Below are 27,728 nucleotides of genomic sequence, written 5' to 3'. Positions count from 1 at the left end.
AATAGGAAGGGGATCGCTTGAGTGATGAAGATTTGTACAAATTCCTTGCGGATATGAGAAGGCCATCTTCCGTTTTACGGAGGTTGAGACCCATTACAGGTATTTAATGATTTTGATGGAACGTGCTGGAAGGAAACCTTTCTGGATTGTATATTATTAGATTGCTTGTCTGTCCCTCAGAAATCCCACCTAATTCAGCCACTCCTTTACCCTTACACATTCTCTATTGCCCATCTGTGCCCCCCAATCCTTTATTTCAGTTTTTGCACAAATGAATTTGCCTGGGGACCATGGCATCATAGAATTTATGTGTATCATCTACATTGGAAAATCCTACTATTGTAGACCATATCACTGGCAGTTCAGGGTATTTCCTGACTGTATATTTACTATCCAGTCTAGTATTTCAAGTGCCAAGTGATGTAGGTTCAGATACTTCCCTTAGGAGACGATTTCACAGGCTAATAGACTTTATTCTCAGGATATTTTTCAGAAGTGAAAAGCAAATGTATTAACCTTCTATGCTCTAGAAAACAGCATTAATATGCACATTGAATTTGTATTTATCTTACACTTACTGTAATAAAAATATTTTTTCTATAGCTCAACTGAAGATAGACATATCTCCAGCCCCAGAGAATCCTCATTACTGTTTAACTCCAGAATTGCTGCAAGTCAAACTTTACCCAGATAGCAGAGTTAGACCTACAAGAGAGATACTGGAGTTTCCTGCTAGGGATGTGTATGTTCCAAATACTACTTACAGGTACTTACTACTTACTTCTTACATTTTAATCCCCATGAGATGCCTATCCAGACCTTCCCTGTTTATCATTTGGCTTGGTGCAAAACTTGCCACATCATTTGATCCCCCTAACCCTAACCCAAAGACATCATAATGAGTCAGACTCTTACAGCAAAAAACAAACAGCTGTAGAGGAGTTCTTTGCAAAACCTGTTAGAGCTACATAAAACTTACCAATTTGTAGGGGTATCTGATCGAGCTTTCTTCGTTTCTAGTCTGTGAGAGGTTTGCTTGAGTTTCAGTTACAAACAAACCCAAAACCTCGAAGGAAATTTCAGTTGAAACCTCACAAGTTTCATGTGGTTTTGTGTTAAAATCATAACTACTTCAGCACAGTCCTAATGTGAAACTGTTAACCTGAGCTGTGTTTCAGTTACATAATGAAATCCAGATCCAGATGGTTTTTATAATTGTGTCAGTAAATCGGGGCCATGGTATCAGTGAACGAGGGGTTAATTTCAGCACATCTTTCCTCTCCTTTTGCATGTGTCCAGCGGACTTGCTGTAAGAGTGGCACCTTGGAAGGCAGAAGGGTGAGAATGCCTTTTGGGAAGATAGGGCACATGCTTAGAAGCCATAGGATTGGATTGGACCTAGAGATGATCAGAATCTTTTCTTGTGAACATTTTTTTGATGCAAAATGTCTTTCTGGCCTATATAAAAATTTTAGTAGAAAATTTTCCTATAATTTGAAAAGCTATTTTTAATTGAAAAAAATGTTTAGGGGAAAAAATTGCCACCAGCTTTAGGTTCAGCCCTTTGATGTATCAACAGAAATACATGGTGTTATGTGGCTGTGTCATTCAAAATATTGCATCAGCATAAAACACAAATGTTGTGTGTTCCGTTTTCACTGTTTTGGTTTACCTATTACTTTTCCCTTGCATTCCTCCCACACCCCCTTTTTGGTAGGGAAAAAGAGAGACTAAGAATAAAATTAAAAAATCAACCAAAAAGTTAGAAAAAGAGATATTTAAATAATAATAATAATAATTCTTGCAGAAAATTGTTACCACATTTTGACCAGCCATAACTTATCTCCAGGCTGGAGGTTAGAGTTGCAGTCATTACTTTCTGGCTCTGTTAGCTAATTTTGCTTTTTTTCTTATAAACACTAACCCTTGCGGAGAATACATTATATTAGCCCTTGAGGAGCATTACATTTTAATATGAACATTTCATAGAGCTCAAATAACTGCTTAAATATAGTCACAATAAATATTATGATGTTCTGTTCACAGAACTCATACGTATTCAGATACAAATCCTATGGAAAGTCAAATGATTAAGCTAATTTAAAAATCAGTTACTTCCATTGAAATTATTGTTATATCCTGCAGATCATGTAGAATGGCAGCACTTCACATGACCAGACTAAAGTGTTCTTTTGTTCCCTGATGTTTGTATATAACGATTGTTTTTATTTCCAGCTACCCATTTAAACTGTTTCTGACAGTATATCCTTTAGCTACTCCATTTATTGTATGTCATGGTCCCAATTACCATGGTATCTGAGCACCCTGACATTTTTAATAGATTTATCCTCACAACACTCCTGTGGGTTAGGGACATGCTGGTTTTTATGGGAAGGAGAGGCTGGGTTCTTCTGGGGAGAGCCAGTCCTTCTCTGCCCTTCCAAATTACTTCATTCTTCTCCTAGCTGACCATCCTGATCTGCCCTGCCTCCTCTTTGTAATCTTCCGTTGCCTCATGCTGAAAGGCCGAGGTCATTGGACAATGATGGGAGAGCATCACTGGCTGGGCTCCAGGACACAGCTGTTAGCTCAAAGCCTGGCCATCAGAAGTTGGTGGTGGGCTGTGAGTATGATACTCTCTCACTCAGGGTCTCACTTTCAGAGACTAGGGGTAGAGGAGGGAGCCGGCAAGGTGGAGAAAGACTCATTTTGCAGCTATGATAGAGGGGAAAGGAGATGGAGGCAGTGAAAGGAGGGAGATGAAAACTCAGCTCGCATTCTTCATCATAGGACCCTGAGGGTAAGGGTCAGCTGCTGGGATTGTAGGGGGTAGGACCATACCTGTCAGTCGAGACCCTCTTTCCTGTAAGAGGATCTTAATCAAGGAGTTGAACCCTTGAGCTCTTTCGCTAGAAATAGTTATTGCTAAAGTCCATTGGGGATGTGTCTAAACGGCAGGTCTGAAACATGTTTTAGCCCAGCTCCACCCTACCATCCATATGTAAAGCCCTTAACACATGTATTTATTCCTCAGAATACATGCATGCTGGCTTGTCCATGAGTATAGGTACCTCTGTACCTATATCTCACTGAAATGTGTGTCTCAGCCCACCCACTTTGCGGTGAGGATGCAACTAAAGAATGTGTTGCTAAGCTCACGTTTGGATAGGCCACCAATGCTATCCCACAATTCCCATGGCCTGTATGTTCTGGCCTTTCTACCTACCCAGCTTCATACTCCCCAGGGGCAGGACATCTCTCATTGATTTTTTCTGGATGTTTGACAGGCTTCCATGGGTCTGGGACTTATCCAGGAAGTAGTAATGGCTTTTCTTGATCAGAGCATGAATTGGTTTGTGTCTATGAATCAGTTTATTAGCAGTGAAAATATCTGACTCCAGAGCATTGCAATTGGAGGGCTTCAAAGTACAGTCTAATTAGCTGCACAGTAGATGTATTGTTCAGGCATTGTTACAAGGAGCAGGAGTGGAGATCCAGTCCTGAGGGTAGGGTGAAAGAGCACAAGCTGGTGGGAAGAACTGGTGAGACAGCCCTGCTGTTCTCGTCTTTCAAGGATGCTGGCAGGCTTAGACATGAGATCTGTGCTGAGGATTTGAAGCACCACCAAGACAGTTCTTGTCCTCATCCCCAGACTACCTTTCTTCTAAGCTAGTGTGGGTTTCCTTGGCCTCTGGGTACTAGACAAACTCAGTGCATGATACCAAGCTGGGAGGGGTTGTGAGTGCTTTGGAGGATAGGATTAAAATTCAAAATGATCTGGACAAACTGGAGAAATGGTCTGAAGTAAATAGGGTGAAATTCACTAAAGTCAAATGCAAATTACTCCATTTAGGAAGGAACATTTTAAACTACATAAAAGGTGGTTACAAGGAGGAGGGGAAAAAACTGTTCTCCTTAACCTCTGAGGATAGGAAAAGAAGCAAGGGGCTTAAATTGCAGCCAGGGTGGTTCAGGTTGGACATTAGGAAAAACTTCCTAACTGTCAAAGTAGTTAAGCACTGGAATAAATTGCCTAGGGAGATTGTGGAATCTCCATCTCTGGAGATTTTTAAGAGCAGGTTGGATAAATACCTGTCAGGAATGGTCTAGATAATACTTAGTCCTGCCATAATTTCTGGGGACAGTACTAGATGACCTCTTGAGGTCCCTTCCAGTCCTAGAATTCCATGATCCTATGTATAGGTACAACCAACTTACAGAAAACTAACCCTTTACAAATTTTTATTCATGTTACATATTAGTTTCTTTTTGGAAATTTTCTTTATTCATCTTTAAAGTGTGGTACAAACCACTAAACACTTTTAGTACATCAGTACAAATGTTCAGTATCTCTTGATTGATCCTTTTACTTTGATTGTAGTGAATGTATTTCAATAGCATCGGACATCTAATTAAATTAATTAGTGCATTATTTCTATGTAATTTGCTACTTATATTCCATCTTGTTTTTATTTTGACAAAATATAGTTTAAAAAGGTGTTTTTTAATGGTTACAAATGTTAAAATGCTACAAAATTCATACAGTACAGTTGTTAGATAACATAGAAAAGTCAATATGACTCAGCATAATCACATCCTACAGCTCCTACCGTGCAAACACTTACACACATCCTTAACTGTAAGTATGTGAATAGTCTCACTGACTTCTGGGATTCCTCATTTGAGTTATGCAAATGTGTATTTGCGGGATTAGGACTGAAGGTCCTGCCGGATCTTGTAGTCCTTCCCATGTGATTAATTGAGTTGCACTGTTGACTTCAGTGGGATTTCTTGCATAGATACAGTTTGCAGGATTGGTCTCTATTTATATTAAAGGCAATTGGTCCGTTTCAAACACAGCACTTACTCCAGTTGATTCCATAAATAAGGTATACCAAAAGGTAATTTAAGAGCCTAATTCAAAGCCCATTGAAATCCATACGAAAAGCTAATAGCAGTCTTTGGATCAGGCCCTAAGAATTATTCTGCACAGTATAATATAAAAGGTTAGTTTCACATTCTGGATTTCCAGGTGTGCTATTTTCATAGTTGCATGAGCACAACAATGAAGAGCTGGCTCAAGATACACAGCTGGATGTTCACATTTAAATACATAGTACGGTAAATTTTAAAATTATCTGCCAATTCATTCATGCATAGACATGTTCCAAGACTACAGAGCTTGAGTCTAACATGAAAATAAGTTACTTTAAAAAGTAGAATCTTTTTTCTGCAAAACTAATACTTAATTTTTTTCTGTAGAATTCTGTCAGTTTGTTATTTTTATTGAAACATTTTGAATATTCTCCTCTACACAATCCATTGCCCTGAAACTCCTTTTCCGCATGCAATACTGTCTGCTAAAATATAAAAACATATCCAGTTTCTCTAGGTACTAGTGTTCAAAGGTGAGGATACGTAGGAATTTTAAACTTGAAATATATTTATATTGGAAAAATAATAATACTTACAAAATATACCATAAGACCATAACAAACTCCTCCATCTTGTTTCATTGAATAGTATGGAATATATGTAATGCCTTGTATTTGGACATGAAACCCTGATTGTTACACTAGAGTAGTTCATGTTATGTTTAATGTTCAGTGTTCAATTAAACACATCAGGATGAAGGTTCACTCAAAACTTTCTAAATCCGTAGGATGTATCATGAGTTTGGTAGACTTGATTAAATAGGATCTTCCTTTCTGAGACTTCCAGTATATTCCTTGTCTCCTTTGTAGTTTTCCTTCTGATCTTGCTTTGATATATTTTCCATTCAGATTGGTTTCCCCACATGTCCTTTGCCACCAGCCACCTAAAAACAATATGTTAATGTCATTTTATCCAAATTTTACATTTCCTGTTTGATGTAAGAAGGCCAGTCAGTGATTGGACTGCATTTTCAAAATGAGGCTTCTCGAGACCTGATCCAACTCCCATTGAGGTCAATGGGAGACTTTATTTTTCTTTAAGAAAAAAAAGTGTAGGAAAATTCTATCAGTTTTGAGGTGAATATGACTTATTTTGTACATTTTAGAGCAGACCAAGATCAGTTTTTATATGGAAACTCAGTTGCAGACGTAACTATGACCTGCTGTGTAAGATCAAGTGGGGTTAATATCTAATTCATCTTCTGTTGTGTGCAAGAAGGGATTACATGTAGAAAGCGCTGGGCACGGGACCAGAACACGGGAGGTGAACTCCTGGCTCCACTGAAGTCTGGCCAAACTCTCATTGACTTAAATGCACCAGGAACTCACCCCTAAGTTCTATTTCTGTCTCTGCCACTGATTCACTCTATGACCTGGGGCAAGTCACTTAGCATCTCTGCTTCATTTTCCCTACCTATGAAATGGGATAATAATGCTCACGTGGTGTCTTAGGAGTCTAAAATCTGTGGAGAAAAAGCACTATATAAATGCTGATAGATAAGTGGGAGAGATTTTGTGAACTAGTCATTTCAGTCTTTAATATCTATGACAGCAGAGCCGTTATAGGCAGATTCCCAATAATCCAAGAAGTTATATCTAATGTAACAAAGGAACTGAAATTTTAATGTGTTCAGAGTACTGGTACCTGAATATCTTTCTGGACAGTTGAAATCTCTCTTTGTGTTATTGTCACGATCCATCGTAGAGAACCGCAGTTCTGTTTGTTCAGGCAGCGCATTGGGAATATTTCCTGAGATCTCTGAAAGATGAAGTGCGTAGTCTGTTTCTGGACTTCCCAGGGTGAATGTGTACTCGACATAACGTTCATTATCTTTCCAGTCTTCCAGCTCAATACGTAAAATGTAGTCAGCTTGCTTGGCAATGGAATATATCTTTTCCAGTCCCAGCCAAAATTCCCCTGCAAGGACAGGTTGCATGAATATCATTAGTATGGAGTTAAGACAGAGCACAATTATTTAAAAAGGGTTTATTCATTGCTTTAATTAAATCAATAGTATGAGTCTTGGGAACTCTTGATCTTTTCAGAGAGTCTCCTGAAACATTCTTTTTGTTTACATCTTTTTAATTACACACTCGTGATCAATAAAAACTAGATATATAAATGAAATGGAACCTCTCCTAATTTCCACAGCACTTGTGAAGGCCTGCAAAGGGGACTCTAGACATTTAAAAAAATGCATAACTGAAACAGTATGATAAGTGAAGCAAGTGACATATATAAAAGTAATGTAATAGAAATGGATTTCATGTGTGGTTGCAAAGGGGAGGGGAGTCTAACTTGGGATTTTGATGCCCTCTTATATAGAAGTGGATTTAATTTGAGTAGTTTTTCCCCTTCATGGACTTTTTGATAGTTGACCATATTGTTTAGCAAAATATTACGGTCAGTAACCAACTTCTTCTTATGTCCATTGCTGATGCCAGTGCAAAAAATACTGCCAAATGTGAATGCCCCACAGGCAAAGTCCCCAGCTCCATTTCAAGGAACAAAGGACAAGTTCTTCTAAAAATAAGCAAGACAATACTTCCTTTAAGTACCTGCACCCCACCATTTTACATTCATGTTAGAAAATGCTGCACAGGCCACAATCATTCTTTGTTATCTCTGTGTAGTTTTATGATCTTTTGCATGAATTTTGCTGACATATGGAACAAAACGCACCCTATATTGATGGGGGATCTGGGAATTATACACCAACTAAGGCACATGAGTTAAAATAAGAGACGGGAGTCGTCCTACATGAGTAAATGCCTGCCTCAGTCCTATTTACTGCTCCAACACCAGAGGGAGGAGCATAGCAATTCTTCACTATTGAGGATGTGAAAGAAAACAATAGCTGCTGTCATGCTGCTATCTACCCACTGCTCTGTGCCCAGACTGGGAAATTGGTGGCTTTTGAATCTGCTAGTTTAGCCCTGCCACAACGAGTCATTTTCCTGTAAAAGGAGAATCAAGTAATTTTAAATAGATGCATAGAAAAATCTGCTGGATAGGCAAGCCGATAGCCAATGTTTGGCATTAAAAATGGTCTTAGAGTTGATGATTAACTAATATAAACATGGGTGTTTCCTTACCATCCTCATGCCAGGTAACATGATTGGCTGTCAGTGACTGGGAGACTGGACATGTGTAGAAGAAAATACTGTCTAGCCTAATGTTGTCTTGAGTTTGAACAATTGATGTGGTAGTGTTTATCTTAAACATGGTATGGTGCAAGGAAGAAGTGCTGCTTGCTTTAATGGTTTTTAATGAGTATTTCTTGTGGTTGTAAATATATATCAAGGAATCCTAGAACTTTGGATGGGAAGTTTGGAAAAGCCAGAATCTAAATAAATAAAATAACATTTAAAGCTGAAATTAGTCTTTTAGGTCCTGGTTCAGCAAAACTCCTTAGCACATATTTAAGTTAAGCACATGCTTAAATGTTTTGCTGAATTGGGGGCCTTATATTTCTTGGTATGCAATATACAATATCTCACATTAGCTATATAAGCTGCTCAGATTAGTTTGCTTGCTTCTGGTGTGTGAATGTACTAGATACATTGATGATTCCAGCATCTGAAAGCAACTACGAGTCTATAAAATTAAAGAAGCAAAAAGAGTGCTTTTACCGTTGAGATAACCAAAACCATTTGCATAGTTCTCCCAGGTTTGGTTGAAATCTAGTGATCCATTGATTCGGTTTTGAATTACTGTCCATGAACTGTCTGTGAATGACAAAGGGAAATAAACCATAAACCCACTAGGTCATTTTAACCATTTGTTTGGACTTTGACAAGAGTAGAGCAGAAGATAAAAAGAGAAATTAATTGTTCCATGTTAGTAGTTTTGCTGGGCATTTTATAAATACTATTTACAGTCAATAAATTCTCTTTAGTGCTGGCTCTTGACTCCCAAGATATTATGCCAACATCCGTATAAAGCATACGAGGCATTGTCTGCACAGGGACTGATTTTCTTTTTGTAGTAACCAGAGGTCATGACACCCTCATCTGACCCAGTTACAACAAACATGGTTGAATTATGACCCTTCAGCAGCTTCTTTTCACTATGTAAGCACATGCCGACCCTGTTTGCACATCTAGACATATCACCCTGCCTCACTGTGTTTGTATCAGTGTATTCTTAGAAAATCTAGGCAGCTGTGCCAGAGATCAGGGAGCTGAGAAGGCATGTACGCAGAGCAGCACTGCCAGTATGAAAGGCACTGTGCTGTGGGATGATAAGATGGGAGGAAGGAGAACTGGCCAAACTGATGATACAAACGCATAAGCACCACAAAATAACAGCATTATGATTTTGTTACAGGAAGACAAGCAGATGCCAGTGTAGGCTGCTGGCAAAGATATACCATTGGTAATTGCCATAGTTATTGAGTATGCATCAACCATGTTGTGCATGGATACAATCCTTGTTTAGAACCAACCTTGTCACTGACTGGTGGGAAACACTTTGAAATCTGATATCATTGAGGGACCCGATAAACTGTTGGGAGTTCTGTACTCCGACTTAACCTCAGAAAGCATGTGCGTCAGATTTTTCAAAGCATCATTACGGTTAATTGCATAACACTCGCCATGGCCAGCTAACTGATTTAATTTAGAAAAGCCACTAGCCGTTCGCAGTACAGTGTTAGTAATCATTGCTTTTAGTGGTCATTTGGCTGTATGGATGAAAAGATGCTAATTTATTTGCCTCTTGCTTATACAGAAGAATAGACTCAAAGAGTGCAAGTGATTTTTTTCAATTTTTATGGTATTTTGGAAAGTAGGGAAGAATTCTGAATGCCACTGGCTACAATCAGCCTTATAATGCATGAGAACTTTCTGTGTGATCTGCTGTAAGTCTGTGTATATTTTAGGGCAGCAAACACATTTCAGTTTATCTGTAAAGCGTTGAAGCAAAACTTAGACTGCTGCTAGCATAGCTGGTCTTACCAGATTTCATTTCACAATAGACATTAAAAGCTTCAGACCCGTTGGGCTTAATAGAGTAAATGCCACTGGTCCGTTCACCTCTGTTATAAATGGCAGTGCAATCAGTAGCAACACCTGCAATAGCAATAATTAAAGAATTACAAATATATCTTTGCAGTTAGGAAGTTTGAAAGAGAGAATCCAACACTGCAGAGCTAGTTGCCTTTATCAAGCATTTTGGAATAAAACAGAAGCTGCAGTAGTTATTTTGGCAGTAGTGTTCTTTTATGATGGTTCCTTCTGTGAAATGGACAAATTAGATTCTGAGAGCTAAAAATTACTTCAGAGGAAAAGTGACTGACTGACTGGCTGTCTGGGCAGCTGGTGTTTGCTCAATTAGGCAAGATTTCAATTTAGATAATCTTACAAAAGGGATTGTCTAAAGAACGGATTTTTTGAAATAATGACTTCTTTTCTCCACAAAGTTCTAATCCATGGTGGTTTGAATTAGATTGAATTCCCAAACATACTACTGCTGAAGTCTAAAAATGCTGATCAGCTTTAAAAATCTAATCCAAGTCCTGTCAATGGCCTATGTGAAATGAGTTTTGTGTTCTCAGTCCATTTCCCAGTGGACAAATATCTGCATCATCAAAACTGCCAATAAATAAAGGTACTGCCTTGTATATGTGATACAATATGTAACCAAAGTAGAGGCCAACGACTGAATTGCCTACCTACACTGGACTATTTCAACTCTATAAGTTGTCCCACTATATCAAAGTGGAGGCAAATTTGTGGGGCAGTGTGTGGAAATGTGCATTGCTGCACTTTTCATATGTTTAAATAGAGGACTCGAGTCTCCAAATCTGAAAACCCACCCCCTTTCATAAACACTGGCTTCATGTAGAGACCAGAAAAAGAAAGATTAAAAATCTCCTATATCTGAACATTTAACAGTGAGCACGTGCATGAACATGTATGCACAAGTTCAAACACAATGTGTTACATAGTCATACCTAAAGGATTATATGATCTTACCATTGAGTTCCTGAACAGAAGTTGTGGAATTATGTGGAGGAAGGGGAATGATCTTTGGTTGAGATTGTTTCAGAGAAAATGAACTCTCTCTGTTTTCTTGGAAATCTGTGTTGCTTATCTGAAAAGAAGCATATTTATGTATTATTGATCTCCCAAGCATCTGGAATTATAATAAAGTCATATTTAGTTCAACAATCCAAGGTAGTGTATCCATTTTTATCATCAATTTAACCCTTTAAAATAATCGGTGTCACATATGAAAAGTGTTTTATAAATGTTCTTGGAGATTTTGGATATACTAATGCTAACATGCCTCTTTGAAACTCAGATTTGATCTATGAAACTCCTCCACTGAGATAAGCAAACTGGCTGTTTACCTGTCCATTTGACATGTATCTTGATCAGTGGATGGACTTAACTTGTGTCCCCCATTGACACCACTCAGATAACTAGTCCCAATCTCTAGATAGTTAAAGGAGCCCCTGAGTCCTGCACTAAAAAGTATTTTCTTCTGTGGCCTACTCTTGGGAGTGAAGTTAAATAGGATCATATCAATTTCAACACCATGTCAGTTATAACCACAGCTGGGCTACCAGAGGTTAAACATTTTAGTGCAGAGGCATGGTGCTGTGGTGGCATGAATATAGTAGCAGAGAGGAGAAAAGAAGGAAAATAACTTAAACTGGGAGGCAGGAGAAGAGAGAGAGTTGGAAGAACAGTGAGATAGTTAATTAGAGAATTACAAAAAATTAGAAAAGTACAATCTCCAAATATGCCCTGTTGGTTTTTATGGTTTCCCCCCTGCAGGAATCTCAGATAATCAGAAGAAATTCTGGAAAGGAGAAGTGTATTCAGATAACCAGTTACTATACCTTCTCTTCCAGCTCCCTTATTTGATTGTGCTGTTTGTCAAGTTGTGCATGCTGTTCTTGTACAACTTTGAGAAGTTGCCTAATGTGGTTGTCTTGTTGCTGTACAAAATTCTGGAGGGGAAAAAAGTGGAGCTTCATCAAAGACCGCTTTCATTCTGTATTAGAAAGATCAGATTAATGCCTTAGCAACAGTAGCCTTCAACTAACCTTTTTTGGTGTCAGTTTGTGCAAACCTCTTCATAATGATCATCGTTTTCCTTAATTTTTCCTTCCCTTTGCTATCTTGTGAGGCAGAATCCTCTCTTTTGCTCTGAAATGAGTATCTATTCTATTTTGGACCAAATCATCAATTTTGGACCAAATTCTGTATTTCTTACTTGAGCAAAGCTTTTGTCAGCTTCAGAGGCCTTCATTTGGCCCTTTATTTCAAACACTAATCCCACCCTTTAGTGATTCGAAGAATGAATTTTTGTGGAACTGTCTCATGTTTTTAATTGAACTATATAAATAACACATAACACTAGGGCAGTAGAGAGGAAAGATACTCCAGTGGTTAGGACTTGGAAGACCTGGATTAATTTCCCTGCTATGTCCCATGTGTCCTGTGTGACCTTGGGCAAGTCACGAAGCCTCGCTATGCCTCAGGTCCCATCTGTAAATTGGGGATAATGTCACTGACTTACCTCCCAGGGGTGTTGTGAAGATAAATATATTGAAGATTATGAAGCACTCAGAGACTGTGGTGATGGGAGCCATACAAGTACCATAGACAGATACCCCCTCTTTAAAGTTCACTTTTTAAGTAAATGTTACTAGATCTTAAACATTAAACCTATCAGAATTCCTATAGACCACCATTTTGCAACAAGCTGTATTGTGCTGTAGTTTTGTTAATCTGATTTCACAGGGTTTTACCATTATGCGTTTGTATGCTTTGAAATTGTTTTTTTTTTTTTTTTTTTTTAAACAGAGCACATATATAGGGCCATATCATTCCATCAGTTTTCAAGCATATTTCCTCCCTGATTTCTTTTGGGATTTATGCTTTAAAACTGATGGCATTTCATGGCCCATAATAAGACACTTGAATTGATTTCTGTAAGACCATTATTCTCCAGATTTATATACAAAGCTTATTTCTCAAAATACATATTACTACTTCTCGAAATGTATGATGGAAACATGGCTTTCAGAGCATCCATCTCTCCAATAGCATCCCTCTTTACTTTGGCTTCCTCCCCTCTAGGTTCCCTCAAGTCTACTTACTTTGAGTGAAGTAATTTCTTTCGGTTCTTGAATTTCAGGCTGGAAGTGGACTAATTTAGTTACTTTCTCTTCCAGACCCCCTACTTTCTCTTGTAGCTGGATCTTGTCTTGTAATAGGTCTTCAATCTTTGCGTTCAGCTCGAGTGATATATTCCTTATCTCTTCATTGTTGGACTGCAGTCTGGAAGTTGTTTTTCTGAGCTCTTCTTCTTCTACCTTGATTTCATTGGTTTGCAGTGAGAGCTGATAAAAAGATTTGTCAAAAATGTTAAGTTTTTGAAAGATGTCATTCATTTGCCCCTTGGTTTTGTGGACAAAGTCTTTAAGGCCGTGCCCAAGCTGGAGAAGCCCATTAGCTAAAATCCGCACATCATCCAACATGGCAAATCTTGATTTTGGCTCAGGAGGTGCAGAATCAAAGGAAGAGTCGTCTTTTTCAGTTCTACTTGAAATAGCAAAAGGGGCGATGAAAAGAAAGACAAGGGCTATTTTCATGTTTTCTGCTTCCAGTGTTCTAAGGTAATTTTGAGCAGAGATATTTTCCTTAGTCTTTGCTGTATGATGGTTCTAGGTTAAAGCATTTAACCTATATATACTCCTGTTCACTTCAGAAGAGGCAAACTGATTAAGTTGATCATTAAACCATGCATAATTGAACTAATGTAACCTCTGTCCTGTCCAGGTTGATATCTGGGAAGATAAACCTGTGTGACTAGCCTGTTGCTGATTAAACTAGTATTTAGATTTCCAATATGCCAGTTATTCCGTTATTAAAATTACTGGTGAACATGTTGGATATACCCCTTTCTTAACAGGTTAATTTTTTATCAGAATCTTGAACTATGGATAAGGGCCTAAATTACCTCTGGGTTACACTGTAAGGCTCCTGTACATTGCCAGAGGAATGTAAAAGGGCCTTAGCGTAAATGAGACTCAATCTCTGTATTTCAGATTCTGCCCTCTCTTGGTGGGGCGGGACATCCTACAGAAGGGCAGTTCACTGAGCCTGACTCTGATGTCACACCACTTTGCCCACTGGTGTAATTCACTGTACTTCAGCTGATTTATTCCTCAGCTACCCCAGTGAAAGTGACAGCAGAATTAGTGACAGCACAGTGAATTTAGACTCATTGGGCTTGATTCTCCACTGCCTTGCTCCTTCTTTAAGTTCTTTATTCCTGTGCACAGTGGATGTAAAATGCTACCACTGGTGTACATGAGTGGAGAATTCTGATTTGGCAGATTCACTTTGTAATCATTTTGCACAAATGTTCAAGCAGTGGCAATCAGAACCACGGAGTTTCTGAAGCATCATGTGATCAGGAAGGCAAAGTTTGATGCTTGAGATGTCCCTAGGAACATCAAGTGAATTCCTGCAAACCAACAGCCATCTGCATGGATCATCTGCCAATCCATTCTACTCTACTTCCGTGGTATCCTCTCCTTCAGTAGCTATAGCTGTACCATTCCTTCCTATCTATGCTTATGCTGGACAGTCCTGTAAGTGCTGGGCGTGTTTTCAGGGCATCATAAGTTTCAGTGGGAAATTCTTCAGGGATTTCCATATGTTTGCAGGGTGAGTTTACATGGGTTTGTGGATGATGCAAAGTTAAGGTATGTCTACATTTAAACCACCACAACTGGGCCGCTTTGGTGTAGACACTACTCATACCTACAGGAGGGATTCTCCCATCGGCATAGGTAATGCACCTCCCAACAGGTGATAGCTAAATCTACTTTTGACCTAGAATCTGTCTACACTGGGGGTTAGGTCAGCATAGCTATGTCTCTCGGGGTGTGGATTTTTCACACACCTGAGAGATGTAGCTATGCCAGTGTACATTCCCAGTGTACACCAGCCCTTAGTTTTGCTTGGCTATGCAATGCCCCAAACATGGGCTTTGAAACTCTGCTTGCCAAGGGTGGGTGAGAGAGACAATGCATACTTAGACTTGTCAGCATAACTGTGTCTGTCAGGATTTGGGAAAAAAACCACACCCGACTGGTATAGCTGACATAATCCCCAGTGTCCGTGCAGCTGTGTCACTGGACAAGTGCTTCCTTTAGTATAGCTAACATTGTTCATGCAGGTGGTGTTCCTACATGGACTGAAAAATCCCTTCTGTCGGTGTAGGTTGAATCTGTACTACAGAGTTGTGCCAGCATAACTATTCCAACATAGCTATGCCAGTATAGTTTCCGTAGTGTAGACATACCCTACAACCTCTCTCCCCAACATCCCTCTGCATGGTTTAGATTTGGCCCCAATAAATAAAGTTTGGGCTTGCAAGGATGATCTGAGGAAAGTGTTCAGCTTTATGGCTGGAATGATTTCCTGCTTTTGAACCAACCAGATCTGAAGGAGCAATGAAGTTTTGAATGAACAGGGTCTTGTGGAATAATCACATAGAAATATAGGGAATCTGCCCATACAGATTATAACGTGCGCTCTAGCACTTTGAGGATTTTCAAGGTTTTTTCCTCAGAGTGCAGGCTGGAGTGGGGAAAGCCTCTTAGTTGCACATCCATTTAGTTAGTTACTCACTCACTCATTTTACTTACGTGTGTGCACATAACTCAGTGTCAAACAGGAAAGTGTATTGAAATGAAGTCTTGGCACTGAACCTCTGCATGGTGAAACTTTGGTGACCTCATAGGTGCTGGAACTATGGGGGTGGGGGATGCTGCTGCACCTCCTGGCTTGAAGTGGTTTCCATTCTATCCAGGGTTTACAGTTTCGTTCAATGGCTCTCAGCACCCCACCATAAAAATTGTTTCAGCGCTCGTGGATGTCATGCAATAAAACAAATTATTAAGTAGCATGTAATAGTTTTTAAACTCTATTGCACAAATTAAAAGCTGGAGTAATATTGTAAAGGTCCCCTGTTGTGGGTGGGGCCGGCAGCCCTTCCTCGCCGTCAATCTCCGAGGGAGGCCACATCTCCTGGCACCTGCGCCCTGTGGGGAGTCCGAACAAAAGGGGTCAGTCTCTAGCCCTTAGTAGGGTGAGTCCCAGTTCCAGGCCCAGCCCTTAGGCAGGGCGGGCCGAGCAAACGGGGAAGTCTCTGGCCCTCCATAGGGCAAGCACACAGTTTAAGGCCCTGGCCCTTAGGCAGGGTGGGGCAGGCAGTGGGGAACAGGGTCTGGCCCTTAGCAGGCAATCACCCCAGGTCAGGGTAGGGAGGGGGAAGTGGACATAGGCCCACCCGACTCCACCGCGGTCCAGCCCAGGGCCCTGGAAGTGATGGGACAACCTGCCACTGGGTCAACGGGACTCCGGCCGAAACGTGCTGACTTGGCTACAGGCCATAACGCAGCCGGACGGGTGTCTGGCTCCCCTGGGATCCTTCCTTTCCCTAGAATGCCTGGTCCCTCGAGTCACTCCGTTTTCGCAGGATACTCTGCCCAAGGGAAGTTCCAGAATCTCTCGACCTGGTCGCTCGACAGCAGGTCCGGGAATTCTTCGGAGCCATCCACGGAGGGCAGCTCCTCTAGGTTGCAGGGTCCTGGGGTCTCCTCTGGCTCACAGGAGGTTGGCAGCTCGAGCAGATCCTCCAGCTCGCAAGGTCCAGGGGTCTCCTCTGGCTTGCCGGGCTCAGGTAGCTCCTCCAGGTCCTCAGGGCCCCAGGCAGTTGGCAGTTCTGGCAGCCTCTTCTCCAGATAATGTAATATAATGGCCTGGCCCATGGCTAGGCCCAGGCTCCAAGGGAGAGAGGTCCTTCTCCCTCAGCCGCCTTTCCCTTACTGAGCGGGAAGGCCTGCCTTTTGTACTTCCTGCCCCGCCTTTCTGCTTCCGGTCAGGTGGGGTTGTCCTCCCGGGCTCCGCCCCCCAGGGAGGATTTGGCTCTCCCTCGCAGTCAATCTCCAAGGGAGGCCACACCTCCCGGTTACAAATACATTACACCAGTGCAGTAAGGATCTGAATGATTTAATCATGTGCAGCATCACAGAAATATGGTAGGAGAGAATCTGGATAAGGTTCATAGTTCTGAGCAGTGGAATCTCATTGTGAGTGAATCTGCTGGCATATGATCAAAGCAAATACAAGAAATAATCTGATGTATAAGTAACAGTCAGTATTCCACAGCAGATCACAACTACATTTCTCATAATATCCCAAGGAGATAGTCTCTACAAGAGACAACAATTCGGCACACTTGGGCCCTGCAATGCAGTCTGCTAGCAAAATCCTGTTGCAGGATCTTGTTTTGGAATAGTGGTGAGACAAATCACAAGGAAATGTCTTGCAGGAAACATTTGTGCAGTGACAGAAGGATGAATGAATAGACAGCATCAAAAGGGGCTGAGAGTAATTAGGAATTTGATCCTGAAATGAATCTAAAAAGTCAGGCAAAGAAAAGATTTAAATGTCAGGAGGGCAATCCATGATTTTTAATTCTTTACCCTCAGATATTTTGAGGACTTTGGCCCCAGTCCTTGGATCTAGTGGAGCTATGCTGGGTGCAGGACTCAAATGGGGCATGTCAGAGACAGCTTTGTGCCATTTTTTGCTCTCCCCTGGTCTCTGGTGCTGCCAGGGTCCAGCCAGCCCATGGCACAAGTGATCTTAATGTTCTTAATCTATAATCAAATTTTTTAAAGATTTCAAGTTTTGGTTTTGTTCCTAATCGTTTCACCTCTGTTCGTCCATTCTATTTGCTGATCATCTACTGTGCATTGATATTCTGGAGTTCCATTGAAATCACAAGTGTGTGTCTTGATGGACAAAGTCATGTGGTAGCATTGAAGATGTATTTGCCCAACATGTTCAACATGTCAAAAAGCAACACAGAAGTTAAGTAGTTTGTAATTTATTGAATGATTTAGTTTTTTCCTGAGAAAATGTGTAGAGAAGTGAAGAGAGCAGGAGAATGGGAGTTAGGACTCTTGGGTTCTCTAACTTGCAGTGTTAGCTTGGATAAGTCACCTAACCAATCTGTACCTCAGTTTTTTCATATGTAAAAAAGACGATAATTCTCTCCTTCATAAGAGTAATGCAACTTAATTTATGTTTGTAAAGCACTTTGAGATCTTCAAATTAACAGTGTTAGAGAAGTGTCAAGTAATTTTTTACTATGTTCTTGTTTTGTGCTGGGTTTTGTTTTTTGAGGGGTTTTTTTGGTAAGAGGAAATAAAAGGGAACAAAACAGTGCATTCATTTTTTTTGTCAGCAGTAATTGGTTGTGTATCTACAAAGCAATAAGTGTAATCTTACCTAAAGATGCCTCAATTTGATCTGCACAATTAAGGGTCAGGGTGACTGCATAGAAATCGTTACAAAGTTAATATAAAGATGCACTATCCCAAAGTATGCTACAAACTCATAGTATTTACAAGGTACTGTTCATAGATTTTGAAAATTGTGGTCTCCTGGCCTGTTTTCATGGCAGCAGCCACTAGTCACTTATTTCCTCGGCCCGTGGAGTCCATATACATACCAAAAGTTTATGCATTTAAGCAAAGCACCACGCATGCATAACTTTAAGCATGTTGAGTGGTTCCATTGACTTTCACGGAACTAGTCACATGTTGAAAGTTGTGTGTGTGCTTATGTGCTATGTTGCATCAGGGCTTTAGATTCCAAGTACGTTGTGATGAACGTGACTAATGCATTGAATAATGATGACTTTGGCCTTGGCTTTTGACTTTGACCCTGGTTTTGCTCACAAACTTGGCTACAAGATGATAACCACAAATATTGTGGCTTAATGAAACCAAGAGTCAAGCAATCACGATACTGACAGGACACCTTCTTTATAAACAAATCTTGAAGGAATAGCACACACTAGGTATTTACTCAAAATCACTTCTGACCTATTGTAAAGATGAGCCCTATTTAATCTTTCGTCTTTAGCCTTTATTAGATTATGCTATATATTAACCCCACAACTAAAATTACAATATTGCAATGACGGAGTATTCATATTTATACTGAGATAATAATGATCACCATATTTAACCCTGTGATATAGAATGCATAGTGCTTTATACCAGTGGATTAGATTCAGTGGGATTGATTGCTGTACCATGTAGTATTAGGGTATTTAAGGGCTGTGTCCATCAGATTGTAGCCTATAAGAAGTTAATTTAGATCAAAATAACTATTGGAAAGCTATCATTCTCTGTAAAATTCTATGCATTTTCAGATTAATTTCTGTAGAATCTCATTACATTTGTAAGGATCCCTGTTGGTATCAGTTCTGTTAAAAACTACAGAACTTTTCCATAGGGCTGTGCACGTGGCAGTGATCCATGTGAATGCAGATCCACATTAAAGCCCTGATCTTACAAATATTACTCATAACTGATCTTCATGCTGCATTAATTTACTCTTGTGAGTATCAGCAGTCTCTAGTGTTCAAAGGAGCTATTCACATGAGTAAAGTTAAGTACATGCTGTGACAGGGTCAGACTGGATGGCTACCAGAGTGCTAGAAGGCCAATATATCAGTCCCAGGATCTGTAAGTCCCTTTTCCTCTGGTAGCTGAGCAGGTATTACTCCTAGAGCCAATTACCTAGAGCCAATCATGACCTCGCCCGGGACTTGTTAAAAAGCCTCCCCTCCAGAGAAAGGGTGTGAATAGAGTTATGAGAGTGAGGTGAGCTACCGGATAGTGTGTGATCAGGCAAGATGCTGTCAGAAACCAAGAGGGTTTAGGAGAAGGAGCAGAAAGCTGGCAGAAGAGAACCCTGCAGGTACAAAGACTGGGGGAGGGAAAAACCCACCTGAAGAGGGCAAAGGACCTTTCCCAGGCCAGAAGGGGAAGATAGAACTGGACATTTGGTTTGGGCACTACCACACCCAATGGGGTTGTCAGAGGTCAAGAGTGTAGCCTATAGAACTAACCTGCTTGCTTGCTTTATTATTAGAGATATTTTTCATATGTATATTTTGATATGATTGTGTGATGAAATTAGATTTTATTCAGCTGTAATGCAAGGTACCTTCCAGGCCACATCCTGGATGACAGCTACTGTTAAGATATATATATATTCAACCTTTGGTTTAGATAGATGTAAAACAGGATAGGATATATATGGTTATAACCTTTACCCTAGACAAGTCAGGAGATATTAAAAGGGGAAGGGGCTGTCCCGGTTACACCCAAGAAACTTCACAAGAACACCACGGAACCCACAATAAGCTAGAAATAACAAAGGTGAGATAAAAGACCACCTGAAGAAGGATGTGGATACGTCAATAATACGTACGAACCTAGCAGCCAATAGACAACATGTACCCCAAAAGTTTGGAGGTGGAAAGACCAAGTATGGGCCTGGAAGGAGGATTCATATTCTTGGGGGTATAAGAAAGATCAAATCCAGCTCATCGGGGCAGTCGACTGTCAGCTATCCCTGCTTAAAGTTTTATTTAGTGTTAAGCTTCATTCTTTATTTTATATTCTTAAAGTTGTAATGTTAGTCTTAGCTTATAGCTCTTAGCTTTGAAGCAGCTCTTATTCCACTCAACTCCAACTTAAGAAATTAGACATCTCTTTCAACCAAGTCCAGGAAGGGTGTGAGTATACTAGTTTAAAGCATATCATAAATTTATCTATCAAATAAGTCTTTGTATTAATCTATTATCAATTTGATTATTCATTTTATTTTCTCTATAGTAATCATTTGTTTATTATTTTGTGTTGTTTTAATAAATTTATAAAATTATACAAATCCTGGTTATCGCTGGAATTCTTCCTGTGTTGTACCCGGGGTCCTTATAAAACTTACCTGAAGCCTGATTTAGGACACGAACCTCATGATCCTTTAATTAAAGAAATTGGCAAACCTATTACCCTATTCAATAAATTAATAACTATAAAATCAGGCTACAAGAGCCTCCCCTGGCAAGGAGGCCAGGAGGGGTCCCTGTCCGAGCAGGGTCTGGACATTAAATAATGGGGCTTGGGGAAGTAACCCAGGGAAGCTAACAGCTTTTCTGAAGCCACAGCACGAGGCTGCTACTGGTAGAGTCCCTGGATTGGGGCCCGGAGTCAAGGGTGGGACTGCCCCCTCCCCCAGCCATTCACTGGAGGGGCAAGAGCCCCAGCGAAGAGGCAAGGGCCTGTGAGAACCAGAGACAGGACCGGGAGCCAGCAGGGAGCGGCCATCTTAGAGAGGCTGTATTACCCTCCCCCACCACTAGAGGGTGGAAGAACACTAAAGGGTGAAGCAGATCCCTGACCTACCTCTAGAAGGAAGCGCTGGATCCACCAAGGCAGAGGAAGAGCTTTGTCACAATGCTTAAATATTTTCAAGATTGAGGCCTGAGGTTGTACTTATGCCTGTGTGAAAATTTCTTAAGGCCCTTATAGTTAATGTTTGGTGGAGTTTTATTTTAAATGATTCATTTGGATAGATTCCTTATTATAGGAATTAAAGATGGAAAATGTCTATCAGCCCAACTTGTTCCTCCCTTTCCAATGTTTAAAAAGTAAGATAAACATGCACATTAAATGTATTTGTATTTTCTGCATGGAAAAATCTATGACAGTCATATGGTCAAAAGACTAAAAGTCATTGAACCCTTAACTTGGTGAATGCAGTTCAGATAACGTTCTCAGTTAAGCATGAGACTACTTTGTAAAGGGGGACACAGCTAGCTGTTATTTTCCCACACTGGTATTGTTCTGTAATCTACAAAAGGGTAAAACTGGTTGAAAAATTAAAATACACTTGCAAAACATTTCCAAATGTTTGAAATTGCTTTTGTTTTGCAGGGTTTAAAAACAAACCCACTTTTTAATTTTTTTCAAATACTTTTCATAATTTTTCCCTCAATAACTTTTCCAGTATTTTTTATCCTTTTTGATTTTTCCCAAAAAGAAGAGAAAAAACTATCTTTGAGTTCAATCACAGTAATCCTCAGTAGATGGTTCAAGAAGTAACTAGAGTAGAGTCACTAAGCAACAGTAACCACCGTATATTTAAGTTCAATGCTCTTGGGGGAAGAAGTAGTGTAAATGAGTATCAGGGCTAGTCTATAATTAAAACTTACAGTGGCACAGCTGTACTGCTGTAAGAGTGCTTTTGTAGCCATGTTATGTTGACAGCAAAGAACTCTCCCGCCGACATAATAAAACCACCTAAACGAGCGGCTGTAGCTATGTTGGTGGGAGAGTGTCTCCCGCCAACATGGCACTGTTTACACAAGTGCTTATACCGGCAAAACTTATGTTGCTCAGGGGGTAGTTTTTTCACACCCCTGAACGACAAAAGTTTTGTCGGCATAAGTGCTATTGTAGACAAGGCCTCACTTTAACATTAAACTTTGGAAAGACAGATTTTAAAAAAATAATGGGGAAGCTAGTCAAAAATTCTAAAGTAAAAATTTTTTAAATTGTGCGTTGGATTTTCCAAAGCACTCGTCACTGGCCAATTCTATTCCCACCGAAATCAACACGAATTTTACCATTGATTTCAACAGCAGTGGATTTAAGTCAGTGCTAAGCACTTTTTGAAAATCCCACCATTAAGATACCACAACAAAACCACAGAAGAGATTCACACCCTTATACAAACCAGAGGAAAAAACCTAGCATGATTAAATGACATGTTTCAAGAGGTTATTCAAAGCCCGTAGGAGAAAATTGACTCTGAGAGCTGAGACTTCACACTACCAAAAAATAGATATATTTAACAAACACAATCCTGAAGGGCATTCATGTCTTCTTACCTGGCTGATCATCATTACGTGAGCTTTTAAAGATTTTTATAGGATGAATAAAACAAAGAAAAATATCCTTGGATTTTACAGAAAAGGGAAATTTTAATAATGGTGAGAAATTCCCTTCAAGAGTTCAGGATCAACTCTTTATAAACGTATTAAAAATTAAGGATTTGAGGAAATGGCTGCAATCACATTACATAAATATTTAGGGAACTGCCTTGTGCTCCTGGGCTGAGAGAGGCTGTGCAGTTTAACAGTTGATTTTATGAATGTAAGAGTACTTTTGAGCTCCTTTGCAGATAATATAAGCTTTGCATACATTTTGCATAGCATTGCGGATGTCCTGCAATAAAAGCCCTAGACACGTCTTTGGATTTAGAGCCTTTGGCAGCAACTTTTCTTGATTAAAAACCTGTGAATGAAACCATCAGGTATTAACTGTTACCTGGCAGCCTAAATCTCTGTGGGGTCCTTTCTTAGTCTGCATAGGCCCAGCATGTCTACTAGCATTTTAGCACCATCCCAGTGGCAAATCCCCTCTCTGTTTTCCAGCCCTGTGTACAGAATGGGACTCGTCAGTGTTGGTGCCTAGCACAAATTTCTGGCCCCACTAGTGTCCCACTCAGTCTCCTTTCTCTATTTTCTTCCTTTGAGACCATGCTAAGACTGTAGACTTTTGACCCCTCCAGGACCCTGCCAACAAAGTTGTGCCAAATAATAAACCCTTAACAGCCCAGTAACTTTGGTACCTAGCAGTCTTTGCCATAACTTCACATTCTATCAGCATGTTCAGAGGATGGCCAGCATTTATGGCCAGCATTTCAGCCAGTCTATAAAGTGCCCAGCACATCGTGCACAACAAGTAATGAAATGATCTTTTATGATGAAGTGACTCTAATGAAGGAGGGAATGCTTGTTTGATGGGGGTTGACAGCTTAGCAGAGAGAAAAATCATTAAAACTTTACAGGAGAAAGGGGAAATGAAGATGAAACTGTGGGCTAGCACCTACTGTCCAAGATCTGTACAAGTGAAGTGGTACAACTGAATTAAGTTGTTATAAGTTGTCAAGGTCCCAGTTCTCATTCCAGTTACACCAGTTTTACACTAGAGTAACCTCACTCATGCTAGAGGGGTTTCTCTTGGTTTACAGCCATGTGAGTGAGCTGAGATTTAAGACCTGCTCATTCAGGATCATATTCTGATTGACTAGCGGGGCATTTTTATCCTGCGATGAGCTGTGTTTAAGTCCTGACAACGCAGGCCTATGACGTTGCTGGCTGTATCATCTAATCATCAGAGGCAAATTTTCAAAAGCACATATAGGAGTTAGGAACTCAACTCCCACTGGCTATCAGTGGAAATGATACACCTTACTGCCTTTGAAAATTCCCCCTCAGTATACATGACTTTATTTAAATGAGATGCAATCAAAAGGAAGTAGAGGAGGAAGCAACTAATAATAGTCTTTTCTCCCATGGTTTTGGTTGTGAATTTATCCCAAGCTGATGAGCCAGATTTTGGCTGCAGTGTGATAGCTACCCTAAAGTCACCTTGTGGATTCGCTCCCACCTTCGGAATGGCAAAGAGCAGCTGTGATAGTTTCTATCTCACCACCTCCCAGCCCCTAAGAGAAGAATGGATGTTTGGATCTAGGGTTTTGGCTTGGGTCAATCTCTACTATTGTATCAGCCCTAACAAAACCTTTAATATAGGAATCTTGTAGCTTGGCTTCCCAAATACTGTATATTAAATCCCTGTTTTAAGCACTAATAATACTTAGTGAAAACTTTGTAAGCAGAGTACATTTTAAAGTAAATTCCCATTTCTATTTTTATTTTAAAAAGAGCATCAAGGAGCAAATGTATGCATGCCAGAATGAGGAAATTTAGGAGAGCCATAAAAAAAAGCATGAGCCAGCCACCCACTGAAAGAATAAGAGAACTCTGATTAGGCATGGTGACCAATGGGGATGAAGTTAAAAAGCGTAATTCAGCAGGAAGGGCTTCGTTTGAAGAGAAGAAATTTCCCACATGAGAAGTATGCATATTCCACTGCCTGGAGGGGAAAAGTAATCTGAGTTGAGAATGCAGCCCCACATTGCTTTCTGGACCTGAATAGTCGAGCTGACTTCCAATGGGTACCTTTCCAAAAGCAGATCTCTCTTCTCGGTATTATTCCCTCGGTGTATGCAGAGAACTCTGATTGAAATTAATGGGGGCTCTGGACACATAAAGAGAGCAAAATATCTGTGATGACAGTCTGAGAGGAGTCTTTTGTTTTTAGTCTGTCACTGCTGATGCTCTGTGGCTGCTGCTTATTACACTGACATATTGTCTCACTGGTCCTTTGTGCTCCCCACGTCTATTTCTTGTGTCCACCTGTTGTCTTATGACTTAGTAACTGAGATTGGGAGCTCTTTGAGGCAAGGATCATCTTTTAATTACATGTACCGGCAGCACCTAGCACAGCATGGGGCTTTTCCTAATACATATATGAGCTTGTCTACATGAACAATGAGAGCACAGCAAGCTGGGGTGTGAATCTGTGCCACACTAGCCTGCCATGGTCTGTCCATGTACACAGTGCTGACACATGTTTACAGTTCATTAGAGTGCTTTGAGCTAGTCCCATTTCAAAGAGGACTTATTTATATAGACAAGTCTTAATTGTCTTTTGGCAATGTACAAGGGCCTTAAAGAGGATATAAGTTATATATACCTCCAAGGATGCTGTGCTGCAAGAGTAGTGTAAAGGGGCCTTAGTATGAATGGGAATAAGGCCATGAGACTTTAAAGTCCTAAGTCTCCTCTGATCTGTGCTGTCCAGGGGCCTGTAGGAGCCAGTGAGGTCTTGCTGCTTGTGAATCCATGAGGTAAGGGGGTGGATGTCCCAGCTTCTTCTGTATCACTGGGCTGTGGCAAACTATTCCTCAACAGAAATGTGAATAGGAAACGCTGAGTGTTTGAAGCTCCTGAGTCCTGATTCTTCTTTGTCCTGTGCCTTGTGTAGTCATTTATACCTGTGCAAAGGAAGCGCAAAAACTACCACCAAATCAGAATAGTAATGTGCTTCACCTATCTTACGCTTGCTTTGCATTGCTGTAGATGACTTCACAAGGAGCAAGACGATGAGGAATCAGTCACATGGAGGTTCCTCTCTCCTACAGGGAGAATTGCTACATAAGAGAGAATGGAGCCTGTGGTTCACAATTCTGTTGGTGATGCACAAGTCAGAATAAAATTTAGCTAATTTGCATGGGTTCTGGAGGCCTAAGAGGAGTAAAAAGCAGTAAAACCTTCTTTTAGTTGCCAGGGTGAGCAGGTACAACTAATAGATAGACGGTGCAGATCTGCTGAATAGGTATGTGTCATTTTTATATAGTCACTTTTCAGAGTAGAACTGCATTTTGAGGCCATCCTGATGTCTTCTCCTCAAGTGTCAGCTAGGCAGGTGCTTCATGGGAGACCAGCCTCTGTGTGTGTGTTTTGGACAGTTTAACACCATGCACTTGCTTTCCTATTGACGCTTTCGCTTTCCGATTGAATTGTTGAGGTGGTATAGGCACTGAACAGAAAGTTTTTTAAAATGGCAAAAAGCTTTAGAATGGCAGTGACCTAGAATTACTGTATTGGAGCATGTCACTCATCTGGGAGAATTGAGGTTTCATTTTTGGAGCATGAGTTTATAACCAAATCAATTTTGGGGAGGGGGAAACAGAGAGAGATGTGAAGTCTAATAAAAAAATGCAAAGACCTTCATATGTTCTACTGAGTTTCTACTTGTTTTTATAAGCCTGGTCTACACTGACCTTAAAATTTGGCAGCAGTCAACTGGAGTTACGCAAGCTACGCAGAGTAGCTTGTGTAACTCCCGTCAACTTCTTAACTTCCATTGTGCGTGGCGTCTTCACTGCTTCACCACTTGAGGGGATGGTTTTAAAAGTCGACTTCCGGATCGATTGAGCGGGTCTTCACTGACCGCTCAATTGATCTAGATTGATGGATCTGACGGCGGCTAACAACTTACCCATAGAAGATTATAGTGTCCATAATTGTGTGTGCTGCCCGGAGTTTTCATGTTGAGATAAATGCTAATGCTTCTGTCTTTTGCAGAAATCTTCTGTATGTCTATCCTCAGAGTCTTAACTTTGCCAACCGCCAGGGCTCTGCCAGGAATATCACTGTGAAAGTCCAGTTTATGTATGGAGAGGATCCAAGCAATGCCATGCCAGTAAGGAATATGCTTTGCTTTCAGTTCCTGTAACTGCTGGGTGCTGCCAGTGTAAAGTGTTACCGTCTGCACTGCAGCCAGAAACTAACAACCTCTGAAAAGACCTTTCAGGATGACTGTTTCTGTTGGAATTAAAATAAGAGCATTTCAGAACACAGCACGCATTTAAATGCAGTTTGTCAAGCAGCTGAGTTGCAATTGATGTTCCAGAGCCAGACTCAGGAAGTCTGTAGTGACTTCCCTTTCAGCTGGTAATGTAATATTTTTTGCTTCATTGGCAAAATAAATAAATAAATAAATAATTTTACCTTCTATGCTCATTCAGAACCAGCTCATCAGCCAACAGAGCTCACTGAATTATATCTGCTGAGGATCTGTCTGTGGTTTCCTTCTCCCTGTACCACATTCTTACTTCCATTCTTTCATTCTCTCTGTGCCCCTTGCTTCCTTCCTCCTTTGGTCACACTTTCCTTGATTCTCACTGCATCTCATCCCGTTTTCTTTCTCTGGTGTCTTCTCCTCTCATGGTGTTCCTGCCTCTTGCCCTCATGCAGACTTGGAATCTTCCACTCCCTTTCCAGAGTCTGGACAGTCTCCTGGGCTTGCTCCATCGTAAGCCTGCCCAGCTGAGACTGAGGGCTAGCTGTATCACATAGCCTCATCAGCCAAGTCTTCGGTTGGCCCCACCCCACCCGATGTTTGTAGCTGGGTTTATGAAATAATTTTGAAAATGGTCAAGAAAGATGTTGTATAGCAATGAAGGGCCAAATCCTCA

At 40.5% G+C, this 27,728-nt stretch overlaps 2 protein-coding genes across 4 annotated transcripts in view; one reads left to right on the top strand and one right to left on the bottom strand.

Moving 5' to 3' along the window:
* The window catches only part of DOCK7 (dedicator of cytokinesis 7), a 144,875-nt gene that overhangs the window by 54,316 nt on the left and 62,831 nt on the right, over positions 1-27,728 (top strand). For all 3 annotated transcript variants that reach the window (XM_067535648.1, XM_067535647.1, XM_067535649.1), the window contains exons 13-15: positions 6-99; positions 604-766; positions 26,836-26,953. In XM_067535648.1, the coding sequence (XP_067391749.1) occupies positions 6-99; positions 604-766; positions 26,836-26,953 (375 nt within the window). The remainder of the gene's footprint in view (positions 1-5; positions 100-603; positions 767-26,835; positions 26,954-27,728) is intronic.
* On the bottom strand, positions 4,286-13,666 carry ANGPTL3 (angiopoietin like 3). The gene is made up of 7 exons (XM_067535578.1): positions 13,052-13,666; positions 11,786-11,896; positions 10,914-11,031; positions 9,894-10,007; positions 8,568-8,663; positions 6,580-6,852; positions 4,286-5,818 (listed from the first exon to the last, which is right to left on the bottom strand). Exons 1-7 carry the CDS (start codon positions 13,544-13,546, stop codon positions 5,637-5,639), a joined length of 1,389 nt encoding a protein of 462 aa, XP_067391679.1. The 5' UTR covers positions 13,547-13,666; the 3' UTR covers positions 4,286-5,636.

Source organism: Emydura macquarii, unplaced genomic scaffold (genome assembly GCF_026122565.2).
Source record: "Emydura macquarii macquarii isolate MOO-44397 ecotype Brisbane River unplaced genomic scaffold, CSIRO-AGI_Emac_v2 contig_3506, whole genome shotgun sequence".
Lineage (NCBI taxonomy): Eukaryota > Metazoa > Chordata > Testudines > Chelidae > Emydura > Emydura macquarii.
The sequence above is the reverse complement of the archived record's forward strand: the minus strand, read 5'-3'. Positions and strand labels throughout refer to the sequence as shown.